General features: G+C 49.2%; 1 protein-coding gene across 2 annotated transcripts; it reads left to right on the top strand.

Annotated features, from left to right (window-relative positions):
- Nucleotides 1-513: 513 nt before the first annotated feature.
- SORD (sorbitol dehydrogenase) lies at nt 514-21,151 on the top strand. Of its 2 annotated transcripts, none has more exons than XM_055716793.1 (9): nt 514-613; nt 4,262-4,295; nt 4,993-5,157; nt 7,257-7,416; nt 9,833-9,951; nt 10,411-10,476; nt 17,228-17,403; nt 18,202-18,323; nt 20,037-21,151. In XM_055716793.1, the coding sequence occupies exons 3-9, from the start codon at nt 5,007-5,009 to the stop codon at nt 20,200-20,202; spliced, it is 960 nt and encodes a 319-aa protein (XP_055572768.1). In that variant the 5' UTR covers nt 514-613; nt 4,262-4,295; nt 4,993-5,006; the 3' UTR covers nt 20,203-21,151. The 2 variants fall into 2 exon arrangements, with proteins under 2 accessions (XP_055572768.1, XP_055572767.1); XM_055716792.1 differs by lacking the exon at nt 514-613 and adding an exon at nt 615-724.
- The last annotated feature ends 656 nt before the right edge of the window (nt 21,152-21,807 follow it).

Here is a 21,807-nt window from a genome sequence, read left to right as displayed (position 1 = left end):
GGAGCGGATAACCTTCTTGAGATCTGCCAGCTCCCTTTGGGTGGAAAACCTCTTACCCCTGAAACCCATGACCCCTGAAATCTTGGGCTTTTTCCCCCCAGTAAGCCATTCTCACAGCTGAGATATCCACATTCCAACAATGCTGCATCCAGCTGGGTCCTTGCAAACCCACGGCCTCACATTTTATTGTATTTTAGTCGAAGTGCACAGCACCATGCTGCCGCCAGCTTCACACCAGTGCCGGTTTGAACTGAGCCACTCCAGCTGGCACGGCAGCAGCACGCACCCGTGCAGACACGGTGTGAGAGGGAACAGGGCCCAGTGGCACCCAGTTACGCTCTGAAAGGCCGGGACGGCTGTGGCCGTGCCCAGGCGCGCCCGGCCGGGGTGGGCTGCAGGGAGCGCAGCTGGAGCTTATTCACAGGCGTTGCCGGCGGGTGGGGTGGGGGCTTGGCGCCGGGGCCTGCTGGGCCCTGGTTGCCTTGCCGGAGAGGCCCGGCCTGGCGGGGGCCTGTGAGCTGGAGCCTGCCCCTGCCCGCTCCATGCCGTGGGGGCGGCGCCGGGTCTGGCGCGGCGGGCAGCCGGGGTCAGAGGGGCGGCCCCACCGCGGGAAGTCCCACCGCCGGTCCTTAGACCCGGGCGCCGCGCCGTGCCGCGTCGAGCTATGGCGGCGCCGGGGCAGAACCTGGCTGTGGTGGTGCGCCGAGCCGGGGAGCTGCGCCTGGTACGGGCCGGGGGGAGCGGGCCGCCCCGGGGCCGCCGCGGCGGCCCGGCCCGGCCTGGCTCGGTTCGGCTCGGCTTGGCGGCGCCCGGGCGGAGCGGGCCGGGAGCAGGGCCGCGCTTGGCGGCGCTGCGGGCCGGGGGCGGCGGGGGCGGCTGGGCCGGGGGCGGCGGGGGCGGCTGGGCCGGGGGCGGCGGGGGCGGCTGGGCCGGGGGCGGCAGGGGCGGCCGCCCAGCGCCGGCCGGGCCGGGGTCGGGGGGAGCCGGGCCAGGCCGGGCCGCCCCGCCGCGCCGGCAGGCAGCCAGCCCCCCGCGGGGCCGGGAGCCCGCTGGGGCTGAGCCCCCGGCACCGAGCAGCGGGGGGGGCATCCGCCCCCTCGATCCCCGCCGCCGGTGCCGGGTCAATGAGCTGAACTGGCCCCGGGCGGGGAGCGGGGAAGGGCAGCGGGCGCCCCGCGCTTGGGGGGCTGAGCACTGGGGCAAAGCGTGAGCCCCGCGGCCCAGGGGCACCCGAGCCCCGAGGGGGGGAGGACCCGCGCTGCGGGGCGCAGAGCCCGGCACAGGGCGGCCCCAGTGGACAGAGCCGCAGGGCGGGCTCGGGGGGCAGCTGCTGTACTCCGCGGCGGGGCTCTTCGCCTACAGCGGGAGCTTCAGCCTGTCCTGCTGCTCCGACTGCGGACGCTGGGATCCTCCCGGGTGCCGGGATCCTCCCGGGTGCCATGGTCGCAGCGCTGCTGGGGATCGGCGTGTGCCAGCTTGGCGAGTGCCAAATCGGGCAGGGAATATTTACAGGGGCAAACATCGGCAGGCAACGTTCTGTACAAACAGCGGCAGGAGGGCTCTTAGGAACACGTAGACTTTGGATACTGCAGCAGCTCATTTGGGGGATGATTGTCAGGGAAGCAGCAGATTTGTTATGGTTCTGGCGTGGCTCAAGCGACATGTGCCACAGGCTAAGCGGTGCTCACATGGGCGGTTCCTGCGTGGCTCCCAGCCACCTTTGGTATAACTGCTATCTCACTAGAGGCAGCCTGGCTTCTACTAGAAGTAAAAGGCATCGCCACAGTGAATGAGAATTGAGATGGTCCCTCTAGCTCAAGAATGTGTTTCCAAACCCCTGTAATTTAGAAAGGTGTATGAGAGCGTTGAGGGTGGCTGCTGGCTCCATTCTGTCTGTATTGCTGATCTCTAGGTTGGCTTACGCCCACATGTGTAAGTTTCCCTTGGGATATTTGTATTGCTGGAGACCTCAGTGGTGGTCCTCAGTGCTTCCCTGGCCTCCTGTACTGGCAGCCCCTCAGAGTGGGATCCTCCTGGGCTTCTCTAAAGTTTCTTCACAACAGTGTGAATGGCACTCATTGCATTGCCCCACTGATCACGTAAGGAGTCTAGGCAGAGAACTCCCAACTTGTTACATGCATTTTTCATACCTAAAGTTAGGTGAGATCATCTTGCCTGTAATTCCCACACCTTTCTTGATTCCTGTGGATGTGTTTCCTATGGGGAGGGTCACTGTGGCTTCAATAGCTGGCCTGTGTTATGCAAAAATGTATTGGCTTCATTTTTGTTGACTCTCCTCTGGGTCTTAGGTGGTTGCCACAGGCTCCAAGTTGCTGCCCCTTGAGGATTTATTGGTTTTTATGGATGTACATACGCTCTCTTACATGTCTTCTTTCACAAAAAACATTGGCTGCATTTCCTTCACATCCTCGGTTACACCAGTTGCTGTCTCTGACCTTTTCAGTGCAGAATGGGCAGTGAGCAGAACATGCATTCTGAAGTACTTCGGGGTCTACCACTTTGGTCACTCACAGTTTTCTACAAATCAGGCTGGAGGGTTCAGTTTCCACCAAGAGGACTGGGTTTTGGCACAGCTGTTATTGAAAGAAAAGTGTGTTTTTCTGGGCTGAGGAATGCCACATACACATTTTCAGCTAGAAGTTGGCTTGCTTTATCTGTCACCATGTTGTGCTCAATCCCTTTGAGACAGCCAAGGTGGTCTGTACCTCTGGTGTGTTACCAGACTGCATGCTTACTGGCCATTTTCTGTATAAGAGTTTACATGTAGATCAGCTTCTTTTAAAAATAATGCTCTGGTCTGTGTCCTTAGTGGGGCAAAACAAACACCCCACATAGAAAAAATGCAGATAGAGTTCTGAGCATTGAAAATTTCAGTAGGTTGAGTTGTGCTTGATTTGCACTCCAGTCAACAGTTTGGGCCATCCTGCCCACTTACAGCACCAATTATTCAGCAGGTATTTTAATGAAGTAGTGCTTTGACAATGTATTTTCAGAATTTCTCGTACAAAGTATGAGTTGAGAAGTATGCTGGGGTTGAAAATGTATTTAATTAGCTAAAATGCAAAATGGTGTTCCCCCAAAGCAGGAAGGGATACCCTGCTTTCTCAGCAGTACAGGAGCAGCAAAGTCTGGTCGTCTTGTTATGTAGCAGCTTCTAACAGGTTAACTGCTGAAGCTGCTACATGGAGGACTGCTATAAAGTGATTGCTCATCTCTCAAATCCAGAGAGCAGATTTCTTGCTAACTGAAGATGCTCTTGCAAGGTAAATAACCGACCATGGGCTCACTAATGTGTATGCACCAAATTTCTGAAGAGGAACTGGGTGAATCGAAGGTCTGCTCAAAGGCCTTGTGCCCGCTTTTGGGCTGTGGGTAAAAGGGTCTAAAATGCACGAAAATTTGAGCAGCAGGTGGATTATGGAGAGTTCATTGTTAGCACTAACTACTTTGGTGCAGGTTTTCTTAGGCACATGATCTTAGAGGTGGGTGCTGGATGGTTATCGTACTGTCATGATGTTGTAAAACCCAACAGAATTATTCCTTTGCCTTTTGAGACAGCTGAGGGAGTTCAGTGAAGGCAAAAGGTCTGCAGACCCTTTAGGTGGAAGGGTGACTTGAGGCCAAGTGACTACTTTTATAATTCTGGTTTTTGTCATTCATCCCATAAAGAGGTGTCATACTCATTACAAGAGGATGTGACTTTAAATGTGATTTACAGTAATGTTTACAATTGATGTATACATTGGTTTATTATTATGTAGTAAAAATATAATAATAATAATATAAAAATTGTAATACTAATGCTTTATAGAAATTAGAGGTTCGGAATCTTCCTGGTTACAGAACGTGAATTTTTTTGTCTTTTGGTGGGATGAAGGATTCAGCTGAAACTTGAGTGAGGCTGTTCCAGGGCAGGAAAATTTAGTATGTGGCTCTTTTCTGGGCAGGGAAAGGCAAAATAATTGAAGAGAGTGCATTTACAGGCTGGCTGTGTGCTCACTTATAATGGATGCTCACGCTACTTCACTGCAAAAGCAAAATTAGGTGAGCTTAGGGAGGAAGTGTGAACTGCACGTTGTTCTTGCTCCTTGTTGTACAGCAGTGTCTTGCAGAGCAGACAGAACCAAAACCCTGATCTGTTTGTGGATTTACCTGAGCTAACCTGGACTGACTTTCCATGAGGTACTCCCATGGCTATGCACAAGCGGCTGAATGCTTTTTTTTTTCTTTTTGTCCATAGGAAAACCGTCCAGTTCCGGAACCGGGTCCCAATGGTAGGTCTAGAGATGACTGCTTCTGTCTGCTTTCTTTGCTAATCTCTTTCTTTTCCTATTCTTTTTTTGCTACTCCTTGGTTTTATAAAGAGGTCATATGTTTCTGAGAACATGTAACACAATCCAAAAAATGAGTGCTTGGCTAAACCAGACAATGCTGTGTTTCCACTTAAGGAAGAATTGGAGCAGTCACAGATCCACCCCTTTATCTGGCTTTTGTTTGCTTCCTGTTTCATCAGTTCATGTATTTCACATTAAACATGTTAAATGATCTTATTGCAGGACTAAATATTAATAGGCTAGGCCAATAGAAATTTGATTCACTGATTTTCCAAGGCTGAAATCATAGCTTAGGGAGAAGGAAAAATTAAATGGACTTGCTCATTTATTCTTCCTCCAGTAATAGTCATGCCCCTCTTGGATTGTATTAGCTCTTGTTGACAGGGGTCTTACCATATTTTAAGTTTTACTGTTTTGTAAATCCTTGTATAGTTTTGTATTTTAGCAGGTGTCTCATGAATATGCCATCCATCCTAATGCGTGCATGTGCAGTTCTGGTACATGTATTTACTGCTAGTAAATTCAGATGTTTCAGTGCTGGCTTGGCCTTTATTGTGGGGCACAGAGGCAGTACATCTGTCACTTTCCCAGTGCCTGAGAAGTTTTTCTGCAAGAATCTTTCTTCTTTTTCTGGCAGAGGTCCTCCTGCGGATGCATTCTGTTGGGATCTGTGGGTCTGATGTTCACTACTGGCAGCATGGTCGAATTGGGGATTTTGTCATGAAGGACCCCATGGTATTGGGGCACGAAGCTTCTGGGACTGTTGTCAAAGTGGGATCAGGGGTGACTGATCTGAAACCAGGTAATTGGAATCAAAACTGTCATTTTATTAGTTTTCCTGCTAGTCAGTTCCTGAGAATGTGTTGATAACAGGCTGTGCTTTTTTGTTAGGTAAATTTATCTCGTGTTCTGAGCTGTGAATTGCAGTGTGACCTGCTCCTTCAGAGAGTGTCACTGTACTGCTGTTAACCACACAGCTTCACCACTGTAGTGGTATTTCTTAGGAATGCAGAGCAGTGTGTATGCTGGTACAAGGTGCCTTCTGAAGAAGCTGGATGTTCAGCTTCAGAAACCATGTATGTTGCTCTTGCCAGCAGCCTGCTGTTGATGTTTCTTTGCCATGTGTGCTCTTGAAGGAGCAAATGACCTCCAGCAGTGGAAAGAGTTCACTGGAGCAACTGTACTAGGCCCCATAATGTGACCTCTACAGTTCAGTATGCTCATGAATGCCCTAGAAAATGGGCTGAGCAGTGAATTTTGCTAAGTTTGCTGGTGATAGCAACTTAGGCAGGGTGGAGAGAACATGGGAGAGCTAGCAAGAGTTACAGAGAGAACTTAAGGGTGTCTGGACAATAAGGTGCAGCTAAAATTCAATGCAGGTAAAGTGGTGACTGTGACAGAAGAAACAAAACCAGCTTTGTATCTAAAACGGTGGGCTGACCGTCACTGCTGAAGAGTGAGACCTTTGACTCTGACACAGTTTAGGGTAATGTTGGCTCATGGTGAAGAGTGCAGATCAGAGTTAGGAAAGGGACAGATACTCAGACAGAGGACATCATTGCACATCTGGAGCTCTGCGTGCAGTTCTGGTCTCCTCCTTTCCAAAGAGATATAAAAGAAGTGAAAAGTCTCAGAGGAGGACAAGGAGATGATGAGATGTGGAGCAGCATGTCTATGACAAATTACTAAATTAGGAACTTGAGCTAGGAGCTGGAGACACAACTCAAGGACATGTGACACAGGTCTGAAGGCTCATGGAGGGCAGGGAGAGGGCACATAAAGGTTGCCAGTTCTCTGTTTCCTCCAGTACAAGAGCAAGGGACAGTGCGAGCCAGGTGCAGCATTCACCTAGGATGCAGCAGACCTGCAGGCCTTCTTGGCAGAGGATGACATGGATGCTAGAAGTTTACATGGTGGAAGGTAGAGGAGAAATTGTCCAGGGTTAGTAAATACAAAGAAACCACATGCAGCTTGGGAGGCCCCACACACAGCTAAATATAATGGGCGGCTGGGAGAACGGTCAGTATGTGCTTCTGCTTCTCTCACCCCCAGACATCCCATACTGGCCCTGTCAGAGGTGATGTAGTGGGCTAGATGGCTCTTTACTTTGATCCATTCTCCTGCTTGTCACCATGTCTGAGTGGAAGCATGTTGCTGGAGAGCTTTGCTGAGAGATTTGGCTTTGGTTCGCTTCCTCAGCCAAACAAAATGGGCTGTCTTGTGTTCCTTGCAGACTTGCGAGTTGTACTGCAGTCACACATTTGTTTTCTTTAGTCCATCCTGCCTTGTGATTGCAATTCAATATTTTATTTTTTTTTTTTTGCAATTTGTCCTACAGCATGTGTCCTTCCAGCAGTCTGGACTTCCCTGCCATAACATCAAGATGTTTCTGTTTCCCCAGAAGTCCTGCCTGACTTCCAGATGTGCTTTTGCACCATAAGCTTCCTTCCAAAGGAACAGCCCTTTCCAGCTGGTGGCGTGGTGGCCAGCAGAGCTCACCTGCTTTGCCCTATTTATTCTACTACGTACTACAGATTCTGAAAAAAATCTGGTCACTGTGTGATTCCCTGGGGTGAGGGCTGCCTTTTCATCTGCTAAGGTTGAGTGCAAGGCAGCTGGAGAGAGGTTTGTATGTGACTGAGCTTCCATCTGCTCTGTGTCTGTGGCTCTGAAACACTGGCTTTTTTTTGTAACTGTGAAGATCTTGGTGATGAGGCCACCGTGAAGGAAGTGTTAGGAACTTGCCTGGTGTGTGCAGTGTGATCTTTTCCAGTTAGCAGATGTCCCTCATGCTTCTCCTGTGCCAGGGTTTCATGCTGTCTTCTGTGATTGTTTGATGCTACTCCATACCTATGTGCCCACATTCTTTCCAAGTAACACAGTCTGCTTTCACCCTGACAGGTGATCGAGTGGCCATTGAGCCTGGTGTCCCAAGAGAAATGGATGAGTTCTGCAAAACTGGCCGCTATAACCTGTCTCCAACCATCTTCTTCTGCGCGACGCCTCCTGATAATGGGAACTTGTGCCGCTACTACAAGCACAGTGCCAGCTACTGCTACAAGTTAGTGCTCCCTCTGCAGAGAAATACATGCTCCCTGGAGGGATTAGCTGAAGCTATTGCCTCTTGGCCCTTTTGAGTATTGCAGTGAGCACTCTTTGCTTGAACATGACACGTTTTAATGCTTTCTGATCCATGAATAACGTGTATAAGGCTTGGATGGCAGCCACTTTGCAAAGGGCTTGTCAGGCAGGTGTAGTTTATCCCCTCTGGTGCCAGACATAAACAAACATTTCTTGCATGTTTCCTGGGATGTCACCACTGTTTTACCCTTTAATTATTTTTCTTTTCCCATTTACTCCCTGCTGTTGGGGTTTTTTTTCTGCTATCTTTTAATATCCTTGCTTCTTAGGATGGTGCCTGAAGGCCTTTGTCTGATTCTTTGAGCTGAGCTAGCTTTACTGCTGCTTTTCAGGAAACACCACGTTGACTGCTGAAACCTTGCTCTGTCTTTGAAACGAAGTCATCCTACTTAGAACAGAACAGGAACAGAAAGCAGTGTTCCTGCTAAGCTGCTTCTTTTCTGTGGCGCTGAGTGGCCCCACTAAGCTGCCAGCATTACACATTTGTTTTCATATCCAGTTCAGCAAACTTGAGTGTGTTTTTAATTGTGGCAGGACTGACATATTTGCTTAAAAGCAAGTCTGTGCTTAAGTACTCTGGCAAATAAACCTCTGCAGTGTTAGACCCACATAAGTGTGTTTGCACAAGGATTTAAAAATAGTCTAAGGTAGTTCCCCCCTGAGGCTGGTCTACATGTGGAGCTTGTGCTTTCTCAGTCTGTATGGAGCTGGTACTTCTATGAGTAGGAATGTCCTTGGGATTGATCTTTGGTGTCTGCAGAGAAAGTCAGGATCATATCAGTTGGAAGGAGACACTCGAATGTTCTTCTCATAGGAGTCCTCAGGCAGGAAGCTTCTTTCAAAGCGATCCCAAGCAGTTGCTGTCAGATGAGATGCTGGTCTGGATGGGACTAACTTCTCGCTCTCCAGACCTACTGTCACTGATCTCCTGTGTGTTGTTAAAATAACATTTTCTGACAACATCACAAGTTTTTGCTTGGGCGGAAGTGGCTGGTTTGTAGCTGTTGTCTTCCAGGGTTTTGCTTTTTTCTCCAGTTTGAGTTAATACTACTTTAACTATGGGGGGTGGTTTAAGCTTTGAAATGCAAAAAAGCCTGGATCTGGTGCTCCTGGTTTCAGGTGAACAATGTGGTGGCCATCTGATATAGAGCAGAGTCGCTGGCACAAAGTCACTCTGCCAGCACAAATTTGCTAAGAAAAGATGATGGCTGAGCTCAATGGGCTCTTGCATATTTGGGCAGATATTGTCTGTCGTCCTACTGGTGGACAGACTCTGTGTTGGATGCTCTGAGTAATTTGATGGATGTGGGAACATGCTGCAAAGCTGCCCTCCCCATTGACAGGACAGTGCCCAGACCCAGTAGTAGCAAATGTGATGCCAGACTCTGAGACAACTGAACTCTTGGAGTCAGCCCTTTAATGCTTCCTGGAGATGAGGGACGTACAGATACCTTACAGCTGTCTTCCCACAACTGTTATTTCCGTTACTTGGTTTTGTGCTGGCCTGGCTGAGATCTGATCTTGAGCTTCCCACGACTGTCAGAAAGACACAGCTCACAGGTCCTGCTGTGTGAGAGCCATGCTGGTGGCTTTCTGAAGGGGAATGCATTGTGGGCCTGAGACTTATTTTTACCAGCAGTTCAGAAGGGTTTCACCCACCTCTGCTTTTTTCTATCATGTATGCTAACTGCATTACGATGCTGTTTCTGTCCAAAAGGTGTTCGATTCCCACTGTACACATTTTCCCTGACTGCTGGGAGGGTGCATGCTGAGACCAGCCAGTGGTTGAAACACTTGGTGCATCAGGGGAGGACAACCAGAGCATGATGGAGAGACCGGGATCTGGCTGCCTTTGCTTTATGTGGCATCACCACTGGCAGCAAGTAAAAGCATGGAGCCAAATGATTCAACCCAGATGAGGGGTCTGGAGGCTGACTGATGTGTCCCAGCCATAGGGCAGTCTTCAGGGTGGTACATTCACAACTGTGGAGTTTATTTCAAAGGGTATGAGTGGCAAAGGTGTTTTTGGGTTGACTCACCGAGTACTGGACAGTTGATGTAGGGGAATTTGTAGGTCCCTGTGTTTGGTGCTTGGGCAAACCTCACTGGTAAACGGTTTAGGTGCCCTTGATGCTGCTTCAGAGGAGGGAAGGAGGCAATATAACCTCTTGAAATGCCTTCCAGCCCTGCATTTCTCAGACCACAGGTGAGAGTGTATTTTGCCACTGTGATTTAGACCCATAGGATCACAGAATATTTGGTCTTTGAGTGTCCTGGCTTTCTCATCACCCTCATAAACCTCTTTGGTGATTGTTGCTTTTGTCTGGTTCTTGCAGGCTTCCAGATAATGTCACCTTTGAAGAAGGAGCCCTTATTGAGCCTCTTTCGGTGGGAATCCATGCCTGCAAAAGAGCAGGAGTCACTCTGGGAAGCAAAGTCTTTGTGTCTGGCTCTGGTATGGTGAACATACTCAGTCTTTGCATTCTCTACCTGCCACAGCATGGAGGGGGATGGACAGGGTGCAAGCCGTAAGCGTGGGTCATAGCAGTTACAGGGATGCTGGGGGGTGGACCCTGAGGCTGCCCTTGCCCGTGCTACACTACAGTGCTGCATTTTGAGAAGCCCAAATGCACAGTGCAGTGTCAGGTGTGCTGAGCCTACCAGCTCAAGAGAGCAGAGGAGCGGGTGGTGTTTTCCTTGCGGAGCCCCTCATATAGCAATAGCTGCTCTCTCAGCAGCTGCTCTCACTGCCCTGGGATCATGGTGATTGTGTGATCCCAAAGCTGCCCACCTGGAAACACAGCTGGAGCCTCCTTTAGCCTAGGAACACACTGAGCTCTGGGCATGTTTTTAGAGACTGCAGCTGGTGCTGTCTGGCAGTTGTATATGTTCTCTTTCTCCCCTTTGTATGCAGGACCAATTGGCCTTGTTAATGTGCTTGTTGCTAAGATGATGGGTGCAGCGGCTGTGGTAATTACTGGTAAGTCCTTTTAACCCTTAAGAGTGTGCCTGTTTCCCGTGGTACAACACTTTGACTAATTCCAAATTATTCCTTCAAGTTAACTGCTGGGGAAGGCAGCCCAAGCACAATGGAAAGTCTGTTCATGGAGTAGTAATGTGCACCTGTCTAGGGGCAATCTTAATAAACACTTCATTCCCCAGGACAAGACTTTGATCTCTGAATGACTGGGGTCTATAAGAAGATGCAGGTGCTTCTCTGCTAGGTTAGCAGACCAGGGTAATAACTTCTGCTTCCTAGTACAGGCAAGTTGTGCAGGTGGAGTAGCTACAATACTTCAAGGAAAATAAACCAGAGGCTAATGAGTGGTCCTTGGATCAAGCCTAGAGACCTTTTTGAGACTTTGAGCAGGTCTTTTGGGAGAAGCAATGCATCTATATGACAAAGCTCTGAATTACAAGAGCTCTGCTTGCTCCTGGTGCCTCACCTCTGATCACTGTTTTCCTTCTTTTTTTGTTTTGTTTTTGAGCTCTGCTGACCTCAACTTTGTGTTTTGCCTTTGGCTCATAGATCAAGCCTTGAGGATCAGGTTTTGTTTTTGCTGTAGCACTTGTAGACCTGGATCACATGTGCTTCTAGTCTTCACCTAGGCATGCAGACCAGACAGCATAGCATATTTCTATACCCTGTTTGGAGCTATTCTTGGAGGTTTGCTCCGAGCAGGGTTTTTTTCCTTCCTTTTGTAGTGCTAGGTGATGGTCTGGACACAGTATTTGCACAGTCCTTCTGTGTGCAGTCCTTCTTTGCTGCCCTTCTTTCTGCTGTCCTGCTGTGGGGTTAATTTTCTAGTGATGATCCACAATGACTGAAATGGCCTTTTCAGGGACCCTGCATTTCAGAAATGGGCCTCACTTATCTAACTGTGTCCTGGAGGTTTCTAGTCCAGCTGCCACTTGCAGCCATGTCTTTGTCTAGCTGTGCCTAGAAAACTTCTGAGGGTTGAGATCCCATCTTTCGGGGCACCTACTCCAGGACTGCATAACCACTGAATGAAGAAGCTTTTTCTAGGATCCACTCACAAACTGTCATTTGTGGATATTTTCTCTTCTGCAACAATTGAAATGAGTCTTCATCATCTTTGCAGCTACTCTTTTGGTTGTTGCAGCCAGCCGTTCGATCCCCCCTTCTCTTTGCCATGCTAATCCAGCCCAGCTCGCTCCACCTTACCTCAAAGGTTTGGGCTTTTCTCTGTATAGCTTGCCTTTCAGAAGGCTCTTGCTCCACCTCCCACACTTCGGGCCAGCTGTATTTTTGACCTCTCTCTTACTGTGTTTCCTTCTTTGGGCTGAGAGACAAAATTCAGGTCCCACACTTTTGTCTTTGCAGAAGCATCCTTCAGTAGTAGCTGATGTCAAAACCTAAAGCAGATTATTGCCTTCTCCCTAAATCCTCCTGCCGCTGAGTCCAGGGCATTTTTTACTCTGCTGGCCCCACCCTGCATGCACGTGCTTGGTGGATTGTGATCAATCCAGGCCTCAGATTTTGCGAAGTGTTGTTATTTGAGGATGATGGTTGCTATGGCAGGAAAAGCAGCTCTGCCTTCACGTATGAGGAACCTTGCTGCTGAGCTGGTGCAGGAGCTGATGGGTGACTGAATCCTTGGGTGGGGAAGGGCTTGGTGAGCTGGCAGGGGTTGGTGGGGCTGAGGCAGCTGGTTTAGCCTGATGCCCCATCCCTGGTCCTATCTGGGTGTATTCTTTCCTGTAACACTGGGAGCTGCTCTTGCCTGTGCCTGTAGACTGCTCCTGGGGACCTTTGGCAAGCAGTTCTCTATAGCATCTGCCATGGGCTTCTGGTGGCCATAGGAGGTTCTTGGCACCTGGTTTGTAGGGTCAGCAAGCTCAGCGACGTGGAATTGATCCCTTCTTATATTGCACCTTGGTCTAGGTAATGATCCTGGCTTGTAGACATCTCCCACCTGAGAGGTGTTTGGCTGAGATGCTTGGAGACACCCGTGGAAGGTGCTGTTTCTAGTCAAATATTTGTATGTAATATGAGCTGAAGAATGGATTTTGTTTGGCTCATTGCCACTGGGGATTTTGCTGCCTGTCTCAAGGAACTGCTTTTTCTCTCAGCTTTAGGAGCCAACACCTGTGAGGTGGCCCTCTTGTACTTTGCTACCAGGTTCTTTGAATTAATTGCCTGGAGGTTTTATGATGTGTTTATCTGTGAAGAGCTGTGTCTGCACAGCACTTAAGGCTTTAAATGTTTGTTTTGACAAGCAGCACACAAACATAGAAATACCTAAAAGCTTTTCCCTGACCTGGGGAGAACTCGCCTCCTACAGCTTCTGTGGTGAGTGTCTTTGGCACACCTGGAGTCAATGAATTTTGGAAAGTTGTATCTCTGCCAAGGGGTCGGGTCCCTTCTCTGGGAGAGTGGCTGGCACTGTAGCTAGAGACTAATGCTCAGCCCTACCCTTCCAAAGGCTTGTGTGTGTCAAAGCTTGCCTTTCCTCCCAGATACAGCAGCTTGCCTGATAAAAGGTATTAGTGCTTCTGATATCTTTGCTTTTCTCCCTGAAGTGCTTTATTCCTGTCAGACTAGTGTTCTTCCTTTTGTGGGGGGAGGGTGTTGGTATATTTGATGGACTGCAGTTAGGTGCAGAAGATCAGTTTGTTTCATGGGTCCTCATCTACTCTTCCCTAAGGTATATGACTTTCTGTGCTCTGCTGCTGAGTGGGTGTGATTGATATTTATGGGCAACCTTCTCCTGTTCTTCTGCCTTGCTGTGGACAGTGGGTATAGCTGTTGCTCTAAAAAGCTGCTTTTCTCCTTAGGGGCACGTAAAAGAGCAGTCTTATTCCCCAGAAAGTGAGATGACAGTTTGGGTAATTTGTATGGTGGTGCTGGACTGTCTTGCCTTACTCTGACTGTCTCTAAAGATGAATTTAGTAATTCCTACTTAAGGGAAACTATTCCCCTTGTGCTATTTAAATCTGAAGTCCTGGGTACTGGTGCCTCCAGAAACCCTGGAAGTCAAGGCCAAGGAGGATGAAACCAGGAAGAGTTCAACTCCTTTGTGAAAGAAGATCAACATAGAAAGTGTGAGAGTTTCAAGCCTGTTAAGGCTTATAAACCATCATGAGACGCTTAAGTATAATTTGATAACTTCCATGGGAGCAGAAATACAAGAATGGGCTACTCTTAGTCTGGCAGTTAAAACTTTAATTAGCTCCAGCAGCCAAGAAGTGAAAACAAATTTCTGACTAGAGGCCAAATGCAACCCTTTAATTCAGGGGTCCTCAAACTACAGCCCACAGGCTGGATACGGCCCTCCAGGGTCCTCAATCTGGCCCCCGGTGTTTACAGAACCCCCATGCGCCTCCCCCCCCCAGGGGGGCTGGGGGGGGAAACCAAGCAGCCACAGATGACTGCCTGCCACTTCATCCGCGCGCCGGCCCCCTGGTTAAAAAGTTTGAGGACGCCTGCTTTAATTGTATAATTGACCAGTTGCCCAAGAGTTGTGTGGAGTTCAGCTGCTGCAAGGTTTAAAACCCAAATGACTTTGTTCTTCTCAACACTTAAAGGTGTCTGGAGCTCTAAACAATATGGTAAACTTCTCGTTTGGTAACCTGCAGATCTGTCGGCTTCAGCAAGTGCTTGGTAGTGATTCACTTAGGCCAGGTATACTGAGACGTTATCACAGCCCTGACCAGGTCTGACGGTATTGCTGGTGCATCCTGTATGCCTCTCTGATGTGAGGGCTTCCTTCGTGAGCAGGTTGGCAAACCAGAGGCCAACTATAGGAAAGGTGGGGGGTGGTGGTGGTGGTGCTGTTTGCTGCCTGAGAGTGACTTCAGTGGCCACTTTGAAGCATTGGCTGGGAGGGCCTGTTGGTCCAAGGCACTGCCTCTGGATGTATTTTTGCCAAAGAGACAGTATAAAATATAGTAGTGACTAGGCAGATACTGTAAATGGTTGAATCCAGCTGTGTCTGCTGCAAGCTGGTGTTTTGAGGCTGAACTTCATGGGGATTTCAGTCCGTTGCTGGGAGCACTGTCAAGCTCCCCTGGTCTCTTTGCCATACAGTGAGAGTTGAGAGACACAAGCCATGCCAGGCAGAAGTCGTTTGGAGGCATTTCAGGTGCCTCAGAAATGCCCATGCCCTTGCTGCGTGGGAGGTCTCTGAGTGCAGCTCAGCTAGCAGAGGGTCAGGCATGACCATATGTACAGCCTGAGGGGCAGACGTGACTAATGCCTCCTGCAGCCACAGGAGTGAGAGCCCATGTCAAGGCTTCCAGGGTGATGCTGCCCTCACTTTTCAGCCTTGGCTTTTCCTCCTTTGACTGCATTTTATTACCCTTTATTTTTCCTTCTTGAAACTCCCTCCTCAGGTCTCCTGGATGCTCATCTCAATGGGTGTGACAGCACCCAGCATCTCAAGCACTTGTGCTGCCAGTGGGGGCATGTCTGTGCTGTTCATCATGTGATGGGCAGGGTAGGTCCTCTGGCCTGTCTTCCTCCCAGTGCTGGGACATGAGTCAGAGTGGCTCATGTCAGAGCAGTAGCCTTGTCCTCCTCCTCTTTTCCCTTGATATTTTCCCCCTACTCCATCCCTGACTTCTCTGAAGACTGTGCCCTGGTGAGAGGGGTATGTTCCTGTATGTTCCTCTTTGTGGTGTGTGGGTGCACAGTGTGTCCTGGAGAGGAGTGTGCCCCTGGCAAAGGTATCATTTTCCAAGTATCCTAGCCTAGGACCTCTGGCAGGAGACATTGCTCACCCTGAGGTTTGGGTCTAGGAAATCTTGGCTGTTACAGCTCAGTTTCCATGTTTGATCTGAATGTCTTTTCCAGTGCCAGCACACAGGCCCTTGTAAATCACTGCTTCAGTGCAAGGCGAAGAGGTTGTTTCTGCCTGGGAAATGCCACTCTTCTCTTCTGTCCTCCTCCTTATCTCCAGAGATGTCCTGGTCACCAGTGGTGCCTGGAGAGGGATGGGTGGCTTCCTTCCTGGGGACGTGGAAGAGAAGACACAGTGTGGCTACTCACCTGGGCAGTTCGCTTCATTTACAAACCATTTTATGGATCTTCAAAAGATATCTACAGCACTGTCAAGGTCCCTGTAGACAGATTACCAGAGTACAGCCATGCCCTTGCCGGTATTTATCAACACCAGCTTTGCTGCTGTGTGTTAATGGGCTGTTTGAAGTCAGTATTTTACTAGATCCATTCCCTTTTTTTTATGGGCTTGCCTGCTCATTCATCTGTAACAGAAACTGCTTGAGAGAGGCTTAGCAGCCTCCAGTGCTGTAACAAGGAGGCTAAAAGGATGGGAGAGGTCTATAACAGCAGGGCAGCACTTAGTGTTGACAACTAATGCATTCTGCAGTTTGCTCAGCTGAAAGCATCTGCTGATGGTTCATTGAGGAAGCCCTCAGAGAGCTTGTGATCTGCTCGTATCTGGTACTGTTAGAAGTGAAATGGCCACATTAATGATACTCTGAGCCTGACATCTCCTGTCAGAAAGGCTTCTCGGTGCTGTGCTGTCCATAGCTAGGTGATTTCTGGGCCATCAGGAAGGTCAGAGCAACCTTGCCTCCCTGCCTAGTGCCCTTTGAGAGGGAGGTATCCTTGAGGGTGTGAGCAATAGCAAATGATCTTGAGAGCCAGGGAAGGAAAATGCAGGAGGGATGGGGTTTTGCCTCTCTGTAGGCTTCTCTCTAGGTTAACTTGCTAAGAGTGTGTATAATGTGTTTTTTTTACAGTTAGTTTTCATTAGTGGGTTTAGGTTCTGTGTGAATTAGTGAAGCTGCTTCATGAAAGAGTCATTGCCAGAGAGACACCAGGCAGTGCAGTCTTTCTTAGATGGTGTCAGTTTTGTTAAGATGCAACCATGTAGTTCAAACAGGGCAAGCGTAGCTCAGCACTGACCTGTCTGTCTTGCCCTCCTGCTGCCTTTTGCCTTTGCCTGCACTGAGGTTCCTCTGCTCTTCAGCGTGGAGACGGCAACATGCCAGTGCTTGGCCACTGCTGTTCCTGCTTGTGGCATGGATGTGCTTGCCCTTTGGAGTTTGGAAGCTTGGCCTTCTAGTTTGCCTTGGCACACCTTGGATGTTCCTGCAGTACCAAAGAGAAATTGAGAGATCTACAGTCATCTTAGAAGACACTCCTTAAGTCTCCTGGTGGCAGCTGTTTCTTCACTCAGACATTACTTTGCATGGTGTGGTTTTCATCTGTGAGTTGGTGCTTTAGCCTCTTTGAAGCACACCCTGTTCTGCAGCTGGAAAGCTTTTCGGCATCTGTGTCTTTAAGTTGTCCTTATCACTAATCCTTCTCTGTCTGCCCAGAAAAGTGAGCAGGTCTCCTCCCTGCCTCCTCACTGAATGCTGTGTGAATTTGAGGGAGGGGATGTAGACCCTTTCCTCTCCTGTTTGTGTGCTGCCCTGTGAACCCATGTTCAGACCCCAGACGTATGTGTTTCCATCAGGCCTCCTTGATGGAGACCTACTTGCATCAAGGGTGGGAAGCCCTGTGGTCTGAGTGCTCTACATACATTCTTGAGAAGGTACTAGTGGGCTGCAGTTCCCCACCTTGTCCTACCACATAACAAATACTGTCTTCTCTCTCCTGAGAGAGTTGACAGCTGATCACCAAACAAAGTGGCTCTGTGGGGATTGTCAGATGGGGGTAGGAAGCAGATTACAGGGTCAGGTTCTTCCCTTCTGCTTCACATAATGCTCCAGTTCTTGACTTGTTTTGTGTTCCCCAGATTTATCTGCATCTCGCCTTCAAAAAGCCAAGGAGGTGGGGGCAGATTTCACCATTCAGGTGAAGAATGAGACCCCGAAGGAGGTGGCCTTCAAAGTGGAAAGTCTGCTTGGCTGCATGCCCGAGATAACTGTGGAGTGTACAGGAGTGGAAGCCTGCATCCAGGCTGGCATTTATGTGAGTATTGCTTGTCTGGCATTGGCTTTTCTTTTTCTGGGATGCTGCAGTGAATGACAGTTATTTCTCTCCCATAGTGCTTAATTTCGGTGAGCTTGGTGTGAGGGAGAGGAGGTGCTTGTTAGACAACAACTAAGAGAGACAATTAAAGAGTTAACATCTTTGCAGGCAGCGTGGGGATAATTGTCTGATTTGGCTTTACCACTTACCGAAGAGACTACAATAAGACCCTGAAACTCAGCATGGCTACGCAGCAGTGTCAGAGTAGGACAGCATCTTACATCAAGTTGACGATATGTCCTAATAAGGAGAATAATTAAGAAAATTAATTCCAGCAGGTGAAGAAAGCAGTTAAGGAGATGTTTTGCTGTCATGAACTGCCTGATGTGAAGCTGTGGAGCAGGTAGCACAGTTTCACAATGAAAGGACAGGAGACAAATGGGACAAGCTACAAAAAGAGAAATTCCAGTGGAGCATCAGGCTCTTGGTTTTAAATCTCTCCCATTAATCCCAAAATCCAAAAGTACTTCTCATACTCCTAAATGCTAGTCATTTTTCAGAATAAGATTTAGAAAATCCTTCAGAGATTTTCAAAAGACTGCTTTTTTAAGCCTCGTTTATTGTGTGTTTCACACTTGCGGGCTCCTGACAGGATCCTGCCTCTCCCCTGGCTTCTCTGCTGTGCCCTGAACAGTCCATTACAGCCATAAAGTGTGGTTTTATTTTTTTACAGACTGCTGTGCAAGCTCAGGTGACTGTGTTTTGCAAAATGTAACATATTTTGTGCTTGTTCTCCAGGCCACTCGTTCTGGTGGGACCTTGGTGCTGGTGGGGCTGGGGCCTGAGATGGTCACTGTGCCCATCGTGAACGCTGCCGTGCGAGAGGTGGATATCCGGGGGATATTCCGCTATTGCAACACGTGAGTCTTGTGCAGCATGGGCTGATGTGTTTCCAAATCTGTCTGTAAGAAGTTCTTGCTTTCCACAAGGAGAGAGGGTGTGGAAAAGGCTGGTTTTCCTTACCAGCCTTTGGTTTCCTTTACCATGGTTAAACCTCATTGTCACTCTGAAATGCCAGCGCAGCAGTGCAGACAGTCTGACTGATGTGTCCTGCATTTTGTGCCTTGGTTCCTGTATGAACACTGCACTGCAAATTTGACCACAATAAAGCAGCCCAGCTGGGTTCTCCCCCTGTTCCATTTCATGCAGCATTTGGTGCAAAGAAAGGAAGAGACCCTATAAACCCTTACTCTGCTGCAAGCAAGCAGGACAAAAAGGGGTGTGTGTGGAAATCATAGTTAACATTTGTGCCATCAACTTTTATGCCCTGTAGAAAGGGAAGGCCAGGTGCTGGGGGTGTTTTGCAAGAGACTGGCTTGTCCACAAGTGTGCTGGCTCATGGCTTGGCAGGGAGGAACACAACAGCTTTTAGCTGCTTTCAGCCCGTTGTGCTGGGAGATCTCTAGGCAGCAGCTTGACCTGGCCCTGACCCTACACACTATTTTGTGAAAAGCTGGCTGCCTCCTGGCATTCACCTTCCTAACTGTTATATTATCTATTTTGAGGCAAAGGATATGGGTAATCTTAATTCTGGGCAAAGAGTCAAAAATCCCAAGTGCCATGTCCTATGCCAAGCTGTGTCCAGCTCTGTTCTCCTTGCTCGTCATGGAAGGAAATCACATTGTCAGTCTTGTTGGAGATCAGTAAATGCTGGGATGAGCAAGAGCCTTGTTTAGTTTCCTTCATTTATCTGGAGCCAGTCTGGAGGTATATGTGCTCTCTCCAGAGGACTGAACTGCATGGCTCATGGACAGGCAGGTCTTTGAGACTACTGAAAGCTGGCCTCACCCTGTAGGCAGGTGAAGCTCAGCTGCCCTCTCTTCAGTCTTGTACTTCTTGGGCAGGGCTTGAAACGCAGCATTGCACATTTGCAACCTGATTTTTGCTATGTTCAGAGCTGTAGTTTCTTGCTAGTGGAGCAAGAATCCTTACTTAGTCTGTAGAGATTGACTTCCAGGAAGGATTTATGAGATGCAATCAAGCTCCTTCTTAAAATGAGAAATGTCTTTTAAGTAGGCAGTTTGGGAATTAGATTAGCTGCTGCATCCCTTTGTATCCCCATCACTCTAATTTGGTCCATTCAAATGGATCAGCAAGGCAATCAAATTGAGGGCATCTGTGCCAGAGGAGAGGCTGGAAGCTGACTGAGGCTTCTCCTTTCTTCTTCCTGCACTGAGTCAGTGTGTTTGAACTCCATGGTGATCATTCTGCAAGTGAGGAGACCAGGTGAGTGGAGAGCGGTGCACAGCAATTCTTTCATTCGATGCTTCAGGAGTACAGTTGTTTCCTGTAATTCTCACTTACTTAGCCTCTTGTAGGTGAAGCACAGCCAGCTGTCTGTGTATAGCAGTGCCTGCCTTCTCAGTGCTCAACAGCCCAAAGCAGTTGGCTTGTCCCATCTCCCACGCCTGATGCTTGAGGTTCCCGTTCTGGAAGATTGTTTGCAGGCAAAACTCCTCTTGCTTGCCTGGACTAAGGAAATTACTGTAATGAAACCAGGCTGCTCTGCGCTCTTTTCTTGGGGCTCCAGACTGGGGGCTGCTCTCATCCCCTGCTCTTTGTTTCCTGTCCAGGTGGCCTGTGGCAATTGCGCTGCTCGCATCCAAGCGGATCAATGTCAAGCCTTTGGTTACACACCGTTTTCCCCTGGAAAAGGCTCTTGAGGCATTTGAGACCACCAAGAGGGGTGAAGGGGTCAAAGTCATGTTGAAGTGTGACCCCACTGACCACAACCCCTGAGATGCTGTGGTGACCAGCCCTCTCCCCTGTCACACTGCCTGCCCAGGATGTGAAGCATGAGGCCACAGGAGGCTGATGTATGGCTGTTGCATGTTTATACAGTCACCTTATGCAGGCACTGCCTTGTAAAGGGTGAATGGCACTGAGGGATACACCATTTGAGTATTAACAGGTAACTACAAATGAAGAACCCATAGGGGATAGTTTGAATCAAAATGCTGCTGTTTGATTAGGGACTATGGTTCACATAGCTGGCTCTCCCCCGGCAGACCCCACGTGCAGAAGAGCCTGGGTGTCTCTGTGTGTATTGGGCAGAGCTGCCTGTGTCTTTTCAGTCACACCTTCCCTCAGGGACACTCGGGGTCTGTATCGACCTGCAGAACAAAGCCTGGCTAGCCCACCTCTATGGGAAGCATCTGCACATTCAGGCTGTTCTCTTTATGCTCTTTGCAGACAGCAACTGTGGGTCCAAAGCTCTGAGCATTTTTGAAGAAGCTAGTCTGGAGGCCAGCTGGGACTGTATCTGCTGTGTCATTCCCCCCACAGCAGCTCCCCGCAGGGCAGAAGTGCTGATCCAGGACAGGCTGCAGTGTGTTTGCAGGGAAACTGCCCTGGCTCTGGCTGGGACCAGAGAGAGCCCTGTCCTTACGTGGTTCCCAAGGAGGGGCTGCTGCTGGGGGACAGAGCTCGCTTTTACCATGGAGGGGAGTGAAGGTGACGAGTAAGGGAACAGCATCACTGAAGGGTTTTACCACTGCGAATGAATTGTAACTTTTCCCAGATATCAGGCCTTCCTGCTGAGCTTGTGAGCCATGAACAAGGTACTAATGAGATAGCAGGTTGCAGATTAATCTAATCTTTGATTACAGTCATGTGTTAATTTTACTACTGAGAGATCAGTCCCTTTCTTGGGCTCGTGAACTTTCCTCAATAAAAGCTACCTGCCTGATGTGTCTGCATCTGTTAAAGAATTGGGTGCAGGGTCTGAAGGGGTCCATGGGCCCTGGGGAATGTGCAGACCCCTAGGCTATTGCACTGCTGTGTCTTGCCAGGCTGCAGGTGAACTCAGTGCTAGCTGCACCATGAAACCTTAAACAGCCCAACTGTTTGCAAATCAAAGCTTGTGTTTGTTGCAGAGGTGGCTAAGTTAGTCTTGGCAGATGTAGAAGCCTGCAAGTCTGTGCTGTGCTTTACACAGCTGAGACATAACCCAGGAGAAATTTCCATAGCCAGAAGAAGCGGTCAAAGTACTGTTCAGAGTAAACTGGGTTGTTAATGTGTAAGCCTGAGCAGGTACAAACCTATCCGAGAGCTTGACCCCGTAATTGGATGTGGTATTAGCAGAGCCTGTCCAAGAATTACTAAAATGCACCTTGCCAAAGGGTGTGTGATGGCTGTGGGAGGGGGAGGCTGCCCAGCTTTTGGCAGCAGGTGTGAACCAGGACTTCTCACTGAGCCCTGGGGCTCTCCTGGCCCCCGACTCCCATGCTGGGGGGAGCCCCACTGGTCTAGCTGGGGGACCACTGGCCATTGCAAGACCCTGTTAACTGCTGGGAAATGGAAACCTACTCCCTTGGGCTTGGGAGGCTGTTTAACAGCCGGAGG

This window comes from Falco cherrug, chromosome 7 (genome assembly GCF_023634085.1).
Source record: "Falco cherrug isolate bFalChe1 chromosome 7, bFalChe1.pri, whole genome shotgun sequence".
NCBI classification, from domain to species: Eukaryota; Metazoa; Chordata; class Aves; order Falconiformes; family Falconidae; genus Falco; species Falco cherrug.
Note: the sequence above shows the minus strand (reverse complement) of the source record. Positions and strands in the feature narration are given on the sequence as shown.